Below are 10,000 nucleotides of genomic sequence, written 5' to 3'. Positions count from 1 at the left end.
ACAGCACCAAATGTGGGGCTTGAGCCCACGACCCTGAGATTAAGAGTCTCATGCTCTACTGACTGAGCTAGCCGGGCACGCAGGAATTGACTCGGCACGCAACATCTCACTTGTAAAAGATCAGCATAGTTCACCAAAAGAAAAAACATCTAGGATGGCTGGGAAGAAACAGATGTAGACCTCGACGCGTGACGTAACTTGGTGAGGCTCGGGAAAAAAGCAGCGTCCGCCGTCGGGCTCGAACCCACGACCCTGAGATTAAGAGTCTCATGCCCTACCGACTGAACTAGTCGGGCATGCAGGAATTGACTCGGCACACAACATCTCGTTTGTCAAAAATCAGCATAGTTCACCAAAAGAAAGAAAGAACTAGGATGGCTGGGAAGAAACAGATGTAGACCACCACGCGCGACGTAACATGGTGAGACTCGGGAGAAAAGCAGCGTTCACCGTGGGGAACGAACCCACGACCCTGAGAGTAAGAGTCTCATGCTCTACCGACTGAGCTAGCCGGGAACGCCGGAATTGACTCGGCACACAACATCTCGTTTGTAAAAGATCAGCATAGTTCACCAAAAGAAAAAAACTAGGTTGGAGGGGAAGAAACAGATGTAGACCTCGACGCGCGACGTAACATGGTGAGACTCGGGAAAAAAAACAGCGTCCACCGTGGGGCTCGAACCCACGACCCTGAGATTAAGAGTCTCATGCTCTACCGACTGAACTAGCCGGGCACGCAGGAATTGACTCGGCACACAACATCTCGTTTGTAAAAGATCAGCATAGTTCACCAAAAGAAAAAAAACTAGGATGGCTGGGAAGGAACAGATGCAGACCTCCACGCGCGAAGAAACATGGTGAGACTCGGGAAAAAAACAGCGTCCACCGTGGGGCTTGAACCCACGACCCTGAGATTGAGAGTCTCATGCTCTACCGACTGAGCTAGCCGGGCACGCAGGAATTGACTCTGCACACAACATCTCACTTGTAAAAGATCAGCATAGTTCACCAAAAGAAAAAACAAAGATGGCTGGAAAGAAACAGATGTAGACCTGGACGCGTTACATAACTTGGTGAGGCTCGGGAAGTAAACAGCGCTCAATGTGGTGCTCGAACCCACGACCCTGAGATTAAGGGTCTCATGCTATACCGACTGAGCTAGCCGGGCACGCAGGAATTGACTCGGCACACAAGATCTCGTTTGTAAAAGATCAGCATAGCTCACCAAAAGAAAAAAAACTAGGATGGCTGGGAAGAAACAGATGTAGACCTCGACGCGTGACGTAACTTGATGAGGCTCGGGAAAAAAACAGCACCCAATGTGGGGCTTGAACCCACGACCCTGAGATTAAGAGTCTCATGCTCTACTGACTGAGCTAGCCGGGCACGCAGGAATTGACTCGGCACACAACATCTCGTTTGTAAAAGATCAGCATAGTTCACCAAAAGAAAAAACTAGGATGGAGGGGAAGAAACAGATGTAGACCTCGACGCGCGACGTAACATGGTGAGACTCGGGAAAAAAACAGCGGCCAACGTGGGGCTCGAACCCACGAACCTGAGATTAAGAGTCTCATGCTCTACCGACTGAGCTAGCCGGGCACGCAGGAACTGACTCGGTACACAACATCTCGTTTGTGAAAGATCAGCATAGTTCACCAAAAGAAAAAAAACTAGGATGGCTGTCAAGAAACAGATGTAGACCTCGACGCGTGACGCAACTTGGTGAGGCTCGGGAAAAAACAGCGACCAACGTGGGGCTCGAACCCACGACCCTGAGATTAAGAGTCTCATGTTCTACCGACTGAAATAGCCGGGCACGAAGGAATTGACTCGGCTCACAACATCTCGTTTGTAAAAGATCAGCATAGTTCACCAAAAGAAAAAAAAACAAAGATGGCTGGGAAGAAACAGATGTAGACCTCGACGCGTGACGTAACTTGGTGAGGCTCGGGAAAAAAACAGCACCCAACGTGGGGCTCGAACCCACGAACCTGAGATTAAGAGTCTCATGCTCTACCGACTGAGCTAGCCGGGAACGCAGGAATTGACTCGGCACACAACATCTCGTTTGTAAAAGATCAGCATAGTTCACCAAAAGAAAAAAACTAGGTTGGAGGGGAAGAAACAGATGTAGACCTCGACACGCGACGTAACATGGTGAGACTCGGGAAAAAAACAGCGTCCACCGTGGGGCTCGAACCCACGACCCTGAGATTAAGAGTCTCATGCTCTACCTACTGAACTAGCCGGGCACGCAGGAATTGACTCGGCACACAACATCTCGTTTGTAAAAGATCAGCATAGTTCACCAAAAAAAAACTAGGATGTCTGGGAAGGAACAGATGCAGACCTCGACGCGCGACGTAACATGGTAAGACTCGGGAAAAAAACAGCGTCCACCGTGGGGCTTGAACCCACGACCCTGAGATTAAGAGTCTCATGCTCTACCGACTGAGCTAGCCGGGCTCGCAGGAATTGACTCGGCACACAACATCTCGTTTGTTAAAGATCAGCATAGTTCAGCAAAAGAAAAAAAAACTAGGATGGCTGGGAAGAAACAGATGTAGACTTCGACGCGTGACGTAACTTGGTGAGGCTCGGGAAAAAAACAGCGCCCAACGTGGGGCTCGAACCCACGACCCTGATATTATGAGTCTCATGCTCTACCGACTGAGCTGGCCGGGCACGCAGGAATTTACTCGGCACACAACATCTTGTTTGTAAAAGATCAGCATAGTTCACCAAAAGAAAAAAACTAGGTTGGAGGGGAAGAAACAGATGTAGACCTCGACGCGCGACGTAACATGGTGAGACTCGGGAAAAAAACAGCGTCCACCGTGGGGCTCGAACCCACGACCCTGAGATTAAGAGTCTCATGCTCTACCGACTGAACTAGCCGGGCACGCAGGAATTGACTCGGCACACAACATCTCGTTTGTAAAAGATGAGCATAGTTCACCAAAAGAAAAAAAAACTAGGATGGCTGGGAAGAAACAGATGTAGACCTCGACGCGTGACGTAACTTGGTGAGGCTCGGGAAAAAAACAGCGCCCAACGTGGGGCTCGAACCCACGACCCTGAGATTAAGAGTCTCAAGCTCAACCGACTGAGCTAGCCGGGCACGCAGGAATTGACTCGGCACACAACATCTTGTTTGTAAAAGATCAGCATAGTTCACCAAAAGAAAAAAAACTAGGATGGCTGGGAAGAAACAGATATAGACCTCGACGCGTGACGTAACTTGATGAGGCTCGGGAAAAAAACAGCACCAAATGTGGGGCTTGAGCCCACGACCCTGAGATTAGGAGTCTCATGCTCTACTGACTGAGCTAGCCGGGCACGCAGGAATTGACTCGGCACACAACATCTCACTTGTAAAAGATCAGCATAGTTCACCAAAAGAAAAAACAACTAGGATGGCTGGGAAGAAACAGATGTAGACCTCGACGCGTGACGTAACTTGGTGAGGCTCGGGGAAAAACAGCGCCCAACGTGGGGCTCGAACCCGAGAACCTGAGATTAAGAGTCTCATGCTCTACCGACAGAGCTATCCGGGCACGCAGGAATTGACTCGGCACACAACATCTCGTTTGTAAAAGATCAGCATAGTTCACCAAAAGAAAAAAAAAACAAAGATGGCTGGGAAGAAACAGATGTAGACCTCGACGCGTGACGTAACTTGGTGAGGCTCGGGAAAAAAACAGCGCCCAACGTGGGGCTCGAACCCACGACCCTGAGATTAAGAGTCTCATGCTCTACCGGCTGAGCTAGCCGGGCACGCAGGAATTGACTCGGCACACAACATCTCGTTTGTAAAAGATCAGCATAGTTCTCCAAAAGAAAAAAAACTAGGATGGCTGGGAAGAAACAGATGTAGACCTCGACGCGTGACGTAACTTGATGAGGCTCGGGAAAAAAACAGCACCCAATGTGGGGCTTGAACCCACGACCCTGAGATTAAGAGTCTCATGCTCTACTGGCTGAGCTAGCCGGGCACGCAGGAATTGACTCGGCACACAACATCTCACTTGTAAAAGATCAGCATAGTTCACCAAAAGAAAAAATCATCTAGGATGGCTGGGAAGAAACAGATGTAGACCTCGACGCGTGACGTAACTTGGTGAGGCTCGGGAAAAAAGCAGCGTCCGCCGTGGGGCTCGAACCCACGACCCTGAGATTAAGAGTCTCATGCTCTACCGACTGAGCTAGCCGGGCACGCAGGTATTGACTCGGCACACAAGATCTCGTTTGTAAAAGATCAGCATAGCTCACCAAAAGAAAAAAAACTAGGATGGCTGGGAAGAAACAGATGTAGACCTCGACGCGTGACGTAACTTAGTGAGGCTCGGGAAAAAACAGCGCCCAACGTGGGGCTCGAAACCAGCACCCTGAGATTAAGAGTCTCATGTTCTACCGACTGAACTATCCGGGCACGCAGGAATTGACTCGGCACACAACATCTCGTTTGTAAAAGATTAGCATAGTTCACCAATAGAAAAAAAAACAAAGATGGCTGGGAAGAAACAGATGTAGTCCTCGACGCGTGACCTAACTTGGAGAGGCTCGGGAAAAAAACAGCGCCAACCGTGGGGCTCGAACCCACGATCCTGAGATTAAGAGTCTCATGCTCTACCGACTGAGCTAGCCGGGCACGCAGGAATTGACTCGGCACACAACATCTCGTTTGTAAAAGATCAGCATAGTTCACCAAAAGAAAAAAAACTAGGATGGCTGGGAAGAAACAGATGTAGACCTCGACGCGTGACGTAACTTGATGAGGCTCGGGAAAAAAACAGCACCCAATGTGGGGCTTGAACCCACGACCCTGAGATTAAGAGTCTCATGCTCTACTGACTGAGCTAGCCGGGCTTTTTTTTTTTTTTTTTTTTTCTTTATTGCCTTTTAATAACCACAAGCAAAGGAAATACATACAAAATATGTACACTTACTAAAACACCAGCTTCAACTTGGCCAGTGCACTTGGTTTAAAAAGGCTTCACAGAAGCCAATTGGTCGAGCACAGGTAACCACTCGGGGGGTTCAGGCAGCGCTTTAAACACGTCTCGTGTATACAGCATACTCTCAACAAAATAGTCTCTCGCTGAACGTGCGTCTACACGCATATGTCGAACATCCATTCTTGTCCTCCACACACTATGCATGCAAAGCAACATTAACATGTCACTCGGCACTTCCCCTGCTGCTGCACACGGAAGAAAACGGATTCCAAAAGCGTTGATAGGTAGTTCTTTTTTTATAGTCCGTTGTAGTACGTCCCACAAGAACACAGCATCATGGCAGTCGAGAAAGATATGATTTATCGTTTCTGGTTTGCCGCAGATTAGACAGTTGACGGACCACGGTACAAAAAGCCCTTTACTTTTTAGCCATGGCAGTACAGGGAGAGTGCCGGTATGCACTTGAAAGAAGAATGTTTTGACAGAGGGTCTGACCGGCATTCTCTTAACACGTTTAAACACGTCACGCTCAGAACCTAGCCTGCACGAAGCTCGGTAGACGGGCACTGGCAGGAAGACATCAAGAAGGTCACGATACAGTTTCTTTTTAGTCACGTCGGACAAGTATTCGTACGAAAATCTTTCCTTGAGCAGGCGTGTAGCTGTAACTACTTCTCGCAAATAAGGACTGAGTGGTCCAGCTTCGAAGGAAAAAGATGACACGACGAAATCAGATAAGGGGGTCTGCAGTCTTGCTTGGATCACAGTTCTCAAGAAATTGTCAGTTTGATCTCGAGCGAACATGAATCTGCTCACCAACTGCTTAAAAAACAAATGCAAAAGCCCCAGTCCACCATATTTTACCCTATGAAATAAATTGCACCGGCTCGTGCGCTCCCACTGCGACCCCCATATAAAGGTCGCGAATACTCGGTGCATTTTCTGGACCGAAGTGCGGGTCATGGTTAACACTTGTAATACATAAAACACTTTTGCAATCAGAAATACATTGCACACGGACGCTTTTGCAAACATTGATAAATTGCGACCTCCCCACTTATCAGTACAATTTTTAATACGTTGACGTTCCTCAGACCAATACTCCGTAGCATTGCGGTAGTGATCCAAAGGCACACCGAGGTACTTTCCGGGCATGATTTTCCAATTCATGTTACAGTAAACTTCGGGTGTGCTTTGCCACTGGCCATGCCAAACGCCTAGACATTTTGGCCAACTGATTGCGCTGCCCGTTGCTGCACAGAATTCCCTAGCTATTCGTACAACTTCTTGCACACTTTCTTTGTCACTGCAAAACACTGCGACGTCATCAGCATAGGCTAAAATTCTAATTCCACTGGTCAGAAACGTATACCCTCTTATACTTGGTGATGCAAGTATTCGTAAACAGAAGGGCTCTAAGTAAAGCGCGAAAAGGAGTGGCGACAAGGCACAACCTTGCTTCACGCTCGAGCGCACAGGAATTGAAGCACTTACTTTTTTGTTGATTACTAAATTAGCCCTGCAGTCATGATACACCATTCTAACGCCTTCTGTAATGACAGTTCCTACATTCACATGTTCCAGCAATAAAAACAAAATTTCATGTACGACTTTATCGAACGCTTTATGCAGGTCTAGCTGAATCATGGCCACGCGGTCATTATTTGCATCACAGCATTCTAGAATACTTCTGGTTACGTGTATATTTGTGAATATGGTTCTGCCCTTAATCCCACATGTCTGATGCGGGCCGACAAGGGATGTGACAACACTTTGGAGCCGTCTTGCTAGGACCTTCGTGTATATTTTATAGTCAGTGTTGCTCAAACTGATAGGTCGGTAGGATTCCACTGAAAGTAGCTTTGCGGGGTCATCAGTTTTGGGGATTAATACTACGTGTGCTGTCCTAAATGAATGAGGTGTTTGCTGCTTGTCGTAGCATTCTCTGATCACTCGGTGTAATGCCAGTGCCATTTCTGTCTTAAAAAAAAATTTGTATATGGCAGCACCAAGCCCATCCGGCCCTGGTGACTTGCCGTTACCCAGGTTATCTATAGCTGATTCAATTTCTGCCACAGTGATTTCTACTTCCAGTAGCTCCCGCTCAGAGTCTTCCAATCTCGGCATAAGGGTCAGAAAGTCCTCTTTGAATCGTTCGGGGTCATTGATTGTATGGCTAAGGAGTTGCGTATAAAACTCGACAAAGGCGTGCTTTATCTGTTCGCGGTCCCGGGTAATGTAATTGCGGTATCGAATTTCATTTATCTCTTTGTTTGCTGCATGTTTCTTTTCTTCACTGAGCACCCGCTTAGTGGGCGTTTCACCCATCCACAGCCGTTCAGTGCGAGCCCTTATCATTGCTCCGCGGTACTTTTCGTCGTCGATGAATTCGAGCTTTGCTTTCGCCTCCTTTATTTCTTTCTTAAATTTTCCCGGCACTTCATTTTCTACGCTTAACATGTAGTCTAGTTCGCTTTGTAACTGCCTCTCTTGTTGCCTTTCCCGATTACGTAATACACAGGCTCTTTCAATCGCTATCATCTTTATATCACACTTCATTTGCTCCCACACAGCTATGAAGTTATTGGTCTCCAAACGAAGAGCATTTGAAAGACATTCTTTGGTTTTTGTGACAAATATTTCATCTTGCAGCAGCTTTTCATTAAATTTCCATAGAAACCAATTAAACTTCGCAGCCTTACGTTTTTCGCCAATGTTGACCTTAACCAGACAATGATCACTAAAACTAAGATGTTGAATTTGATAAGATGAGCATAGTGGCACCAACTTTGCCGACAAATATATTCTGTCTAACCTCGCGTGCGAATGACCTTGAAAGTGCGTATATCCTACTTCACCCTCTCGCGTCATTACATAACCGACATCTTCCAGCCCTGTCTCGTTCACTATTTTATTCAACAGCTCAGCGCTTCTATCGCGCACATTGAAGCTCGTTGTCTTATCCTCAGCTCTACAGACACAATTGAAGTCCCCTAGAACCACAACATTTCTTTCCGTTTTCAAGAATCCTTCAATCGCTCTGAAAAAAAATTCCCGTTCGTGCGATCTATTCGGTGCATAAACACACACAACGCGCCAAGGCATTCCAGAAACACTGAAGTCGCACACAACCAGCCTACCGCTATCGCAGGTAGACACATTTTCAACAACCGCGATACTACTACGTATGAAAACGACACAGCCTCCTGACCGCCCAACAGCATGACAAACGCAGACATTGTACCTAGAGCGAAAAACTTGAACCATTTGCTCCGTTTGTTCTTCACTTTCCATTTTAGTTTCTTGTACAGCCAGGAGGTCTATGTCGTTTTCTAACAAAATGCGACTAATCTGGCATTGTCTCCTGCGCGAACACAGGCCTCTTGAGTTCAACGTCGCGATGCAAATACCAGTTTTAAAGTTAGTCGCCATTTCTTGAAGGTTGTTTCGTCAGGTGTCATACTCACGTCGCAACAGTGGTTGCGTGTGCTCAGCGTAGAAAGCCTCGGAACGTCTCCTCCGCTACGGCGGGGCCGACGTTTGAGTGCCCCTACGGTCAGGAGACAGGTTTGGTCGTGGTTTAAAGGTAGGCCGACGACCAGTCGCCGTCTTTGTTGGAGGTTCATTGATGGCCGACGTGTCAACATTTCCGGTACGGTCAGGTGTTTCACGAGCTCGCTTAAAAGCGATAGCACCGGCCTTGGTCATCTCGGCGTCCGTTGCTTCCGGGCCACCCTCTCGCGCAGCTGAAGATGACTTGCTCGCTGCTGTAGCGTCGTTCTCTACTGCTGCCGTGTCTAAATTCGTTCCTGGCGCACCAGAGTGCTTGTCGCCTTTATTGGTAGATTCCAGTGCGGCCCCAGAAGACTGTTCAGGGGGCGTGGCAGGGCCTTCCGTATAACCGTCTTCCCTGCTCGCTTCTTCGGCATCCACGGCATCCATCAGGTGTTCAGACACTTCGTCTGTTTGGCCTGGGCCCGCAATGCTGGCGTACGACCTCACACAGTGGGCGTCATCGTGGCCATAGCGACGACAGACCCCACAGCGCGGCACGCGGCAATCCCGTCGAATGTGTCCGATAGCCCGGCATCGGAGGCATAGCGGTGCTCTGCCAGGAATTACGACGAGCGCCATATCCTCCGCAACTCGCAGTTGGTGTGGCAGGTCGTCCACGGACACGCCCGCGTGTAGCCTCAGCGTGACCGACCGCGTGGTTGAACCTTTATCATTGCAACCCTGCACCTTCCATTTATCTCTGCTTATCTCGGTCACTTTTCCGTAGGGCGTTAAGGCGACTCGCACAGCCTCGTCCGGCACGCCATGAAGAAGCCAGTACAACTTCAGCCGCACACCTCGATCACGGGGGTCAACCACCATACAGCGATGGTCCTTTAGATCAAAAGACTCCGCCGCCAGCATCTTCTTTTTACCCTCATCATCCTTGAACGTCACTGCCCATACATGATTCATTTGGTATGCCCCTAGGGCAACCACTTCCGGCAGCAGCGAAAGACGAGCAAGGCTGTCTCGGACATGCTCCACTCGATATGGCCTGGCTTTCAAGTTTCCGTGCAAAAAAACCGTGTGCAAAACGGAATCACCTGAAGGCAGCTGAGGCAGAACAACCTGGAAATCTTCGCCTGGCTTTTCGGTACACCTGATACCGCGGCCCACACGGGCCGCTGAAACCGCCCCTACGCGGGAGCACATGATAAACACGTCCGTTCACTGTCGTGGCCGGAAGTGGAATCCTGAGCTAGCCGGGCACGCAGGAATTGACTCGGCACACAACATCTCGTTTGTAAAAGATCAGCATAGTTCACCAAAAGAGAAAACTAGGATGGAGGGGAAGAAACAGATGTAGACCTCGACGCGCGACGTAACATGGTGAGACTCGGGAAAAAAACAGCGGCCAACGTGGGGCTCGAACCCACGAACCTGAGATTAAGAGTCTCATGCTCTACCGACTGAGCTAGCCGGGCACGCAGGAACTGACTCGGCACACAACATCTCGTTTGTAAAAGATCAGCATAGTTCAC

At 48.7% G+C, this 10,000-nt stretch overlaps 1 protein-coding gene and 20 non-coding genes across 21 annotated transcripts; all 21 read right to left on the bottom strand.

Moving 5' to 3' along the window:
* Window positions 1-223: 223 nt before the first annotated feature.
* TRNAK-CUU (transfer RNA lysine (anticodon CUU)) lies at window positions 224-296 on the bottom strand. Its single transcript has one exon. It is a non-coding gene; the product is annotated as a tRNA-Lys (tRNA).
* A 147-nt stretch (window positions 297-443) lies between these two features.
* Window positions 444-518, bottom strand: TRNAK-CUU (transfer RNA lysine (anticodon CUU)). The gene has a single exon. It is a non-coding gene; the product is annotated as a tRNA-Lys (tRNA).
* A 143-nt stretch (window positions 519-661) lies between these two features.
* Window positions 662-734, bottom strand: TRNAK-CUU (transfer RNA lysine (anticodon CUU)). The gene has a single exon. It is a non-coding gene; the product is annotated as a tRNA-Lys (tRNA).
* Window positions 735-879: 145 nt separating this feature from the next.
* On the bottom strand, window positions 880-952 carry TRNAE-CUC (transfer RNA glutamic acid (anticodon CUC)). The gene has a single exon. It is a non-coding gene; the product is annotated as a tRNA-Glu (tRNA).
* A 361-nt stretch (window positions 953-1,313) lies between these two features.
* Window positions 1,314-1,386, bottom strand: TRNAK-CUU (transfer RNA lysine (anticodon CUU)). Its single transcript has one exon. It is a non-coding gene; the product is annotated as a tRNA-Lys (tRNA).
* A 143-nt stretch (window positions 1,387-1,529) lies between these two features.
* TRNAK-CUU (transfer RNA lysine (anticodon CUU)) lies at window positions 1,530-1,602 on the bottom strand. Its single transcript has one exon. It is a non-coding gene; the product is annotated as a tRNA-Lys (tRNA).
* Window positions 1,603-1,744: 142 nt separating this feature from the next.
* Window positions 1,745-1,819, bottom strand: TRNAK-CUU (transfer RNA lysine (anticodon CUU)). Its single transcript has one exon. It is a non-coding gene; the product is annotated as a tRNA-Lys (tRNA).
* Window positions 1,820-1,965: 146 nt separating this feature from the next.
* TRNAK-CUU (transfer RNA lysine (anticodon CUU)) lies at window positions 1,966-2,038 on the bottom strand. The gene has a single exon. It is a non-coding gene; the product is annotated as a tRNA-Lys (tRNA).
* Window positions 2,039-2,182: 144 nt separating this feature from the next.
* On the bottom strand, window positions 2,183-2,255 carry TRNAK-CUU (transfer RNA lysine (anticodon CUU)). The gene has a single exon. It is a non-coding gene; the product is annotated as a tRNA-Lys (tRNA).
* Window positions 2,256-2,396: 141 nt separating this feature from the next.
* TRNAK-CUU (transfer RNA lysine (anticodon CUU)) lies at window positions 2,397-2,469 on the bottom strand. The gene has a single exon. It is a non-coding gene; the product is annotated as a tRNA-Lys (tRNA).
* A 146-nt stretch (window positions 2,470-2,615) lies between these two features.
* Window positions 2,616-2,688, bottom strand: TRNAM-CAU (transfer RNA methionine (anticodon CAU)). The gene has a single exon. It is a non-coding gene; the product is annotated as a tRNA-Met (tRNA).
* Window positions 2,689-2,832: 144 nt separating this feature from the next.
* On the bottom strand, window positions 2,833-2,905 carry TRNAK-CUU (transfer RNA lysine (anticodon CUU)). Its single transcript has one exon. It is a non-coding gene; the product is annotated as a tRNA-Lys (tRNA).
* A 146-nt stretch (window positions 2,906-3,051) lies between these two features.
* On the bottom strand, window positions 3,052-3,124 carry TRNAK-CUU (transfer RNA lysine (anticodon CUU)). Its single transcript has one exon. It is a non-coding gene; the product is annotated as a tRNA-Lys (tRNA).
* Window positions 3,125-3,707: 583 nt separating this feature from the next.
* TRNAK-CUU (transfer RNA lysine (anticodon CUU)) lies at window positions 3,708-3,780 on the bottom strand. The gene has a single exon. It is a non-coding gene; the product is annotated as a tRNA-Lys (tRNA).
* A 145-nt stretch (window positions 3,781-3,925) lies between these two features.
* TRNAK-CUU (transfer RNA lysine (anticodon CUU)) lies at window positions 3,926-3,998 on the bottom strand. Its single transcript has one exon. It is a non-coding gene; the product is annotated as a tRNA-Lys (tRNA).
* Window positions 3,999-4,145: 147 nt separating this feature from the next.
* Window positions 4,146-4,218, bottom strand: TRNAK-CUU (transfer RNA lysine (anticodon CUU)). Its single transcript has one exon. It is a non-coding gene; the product is annotated as a tRNA-Lys (tRNA).
* A 144-nt stretch (window positions 4,219-4,362) lies between these two features.
* Window positions 4,363-4,435, bottom strand: TRNAK-CUU (transfer RNA lysine (anticodon CUU)). The gene has a single exon. It is a non-coding gene; the product is annotated as a tRNA-Lys (tRNA).
* Window positions 4,436-4,581: 146 nt separating this feature from the next.
* On the bottom strand, window positions 4,582-4,654 carry TRNAK-CUU (transfer RNA lysine (anticodon CUU)). Its single transcript has one exon. It is a non-coding gene; the product is annotated as a tRNA-Lys (tRNA).
* Window positions 4,655-4,799: 145 nt separating this feature from the next.
* TRNAK-CUU (transfer RNA lysine (anticodon CUU)) lies at window positions 4,800-4,872 on the bottom strand. Its single transcript has one exon. It is a non-coding gene; the product is annotated as a tRNA-Lys (tRNA).
* A 3,095-nt stretch (window positions 4,873-7,967) lies between these two features.
* On the bottom strand, window positions 7,968-9,689 carry LOC142803286 (uncharacterized). Its single transcript, XM_075888414.1, has one exon. It carries the CDS (start codon window positions 9,669-9,671, stop codon window positions 8,484-8,486), a length of 1,188 nt encoding a protein of 395 aa, XP_075744529.1. The 5' UTR covers window positions 9,672-9,689; the 3' UTR covers window positions 7,968-8,483.
* A 181-nt stretch (window positions 9,690-9,870) lies between these two features.
* Window positions 9,871-9,943, bottom strand: TRNAK-CUU (transfer RNA lysine (anticodon CUU)). Its single transcript has one exon. It is a non-coding gene; the product is annotated as a tRNA-Lys (tRNA).
* Between the last annotated feature and the right edge of the window lie 57 nt (window positions 9,944-10,000).

Source organism: Rhipicephalus microplus, chromosome 3 (assembly GCF_043290135.1).
Source record: "Rhipicephalus microplus isolate Deutch F79 chromosome 3, USDA_Rmic, whole genome shotgun sequence".
Classification (NCBI taxonomy): domain Eukaryota; kingdom Metazoa; phylum Arthropoda; class Arachnida; order Ixodida; family Ixodidae; genus Rhipicephalus; species Rhipicephalus microplus.
Note: the sequence above shows the minus strand (reverse complement) of the source record. Positions and strands in the feature narration are given on the sequence as shown.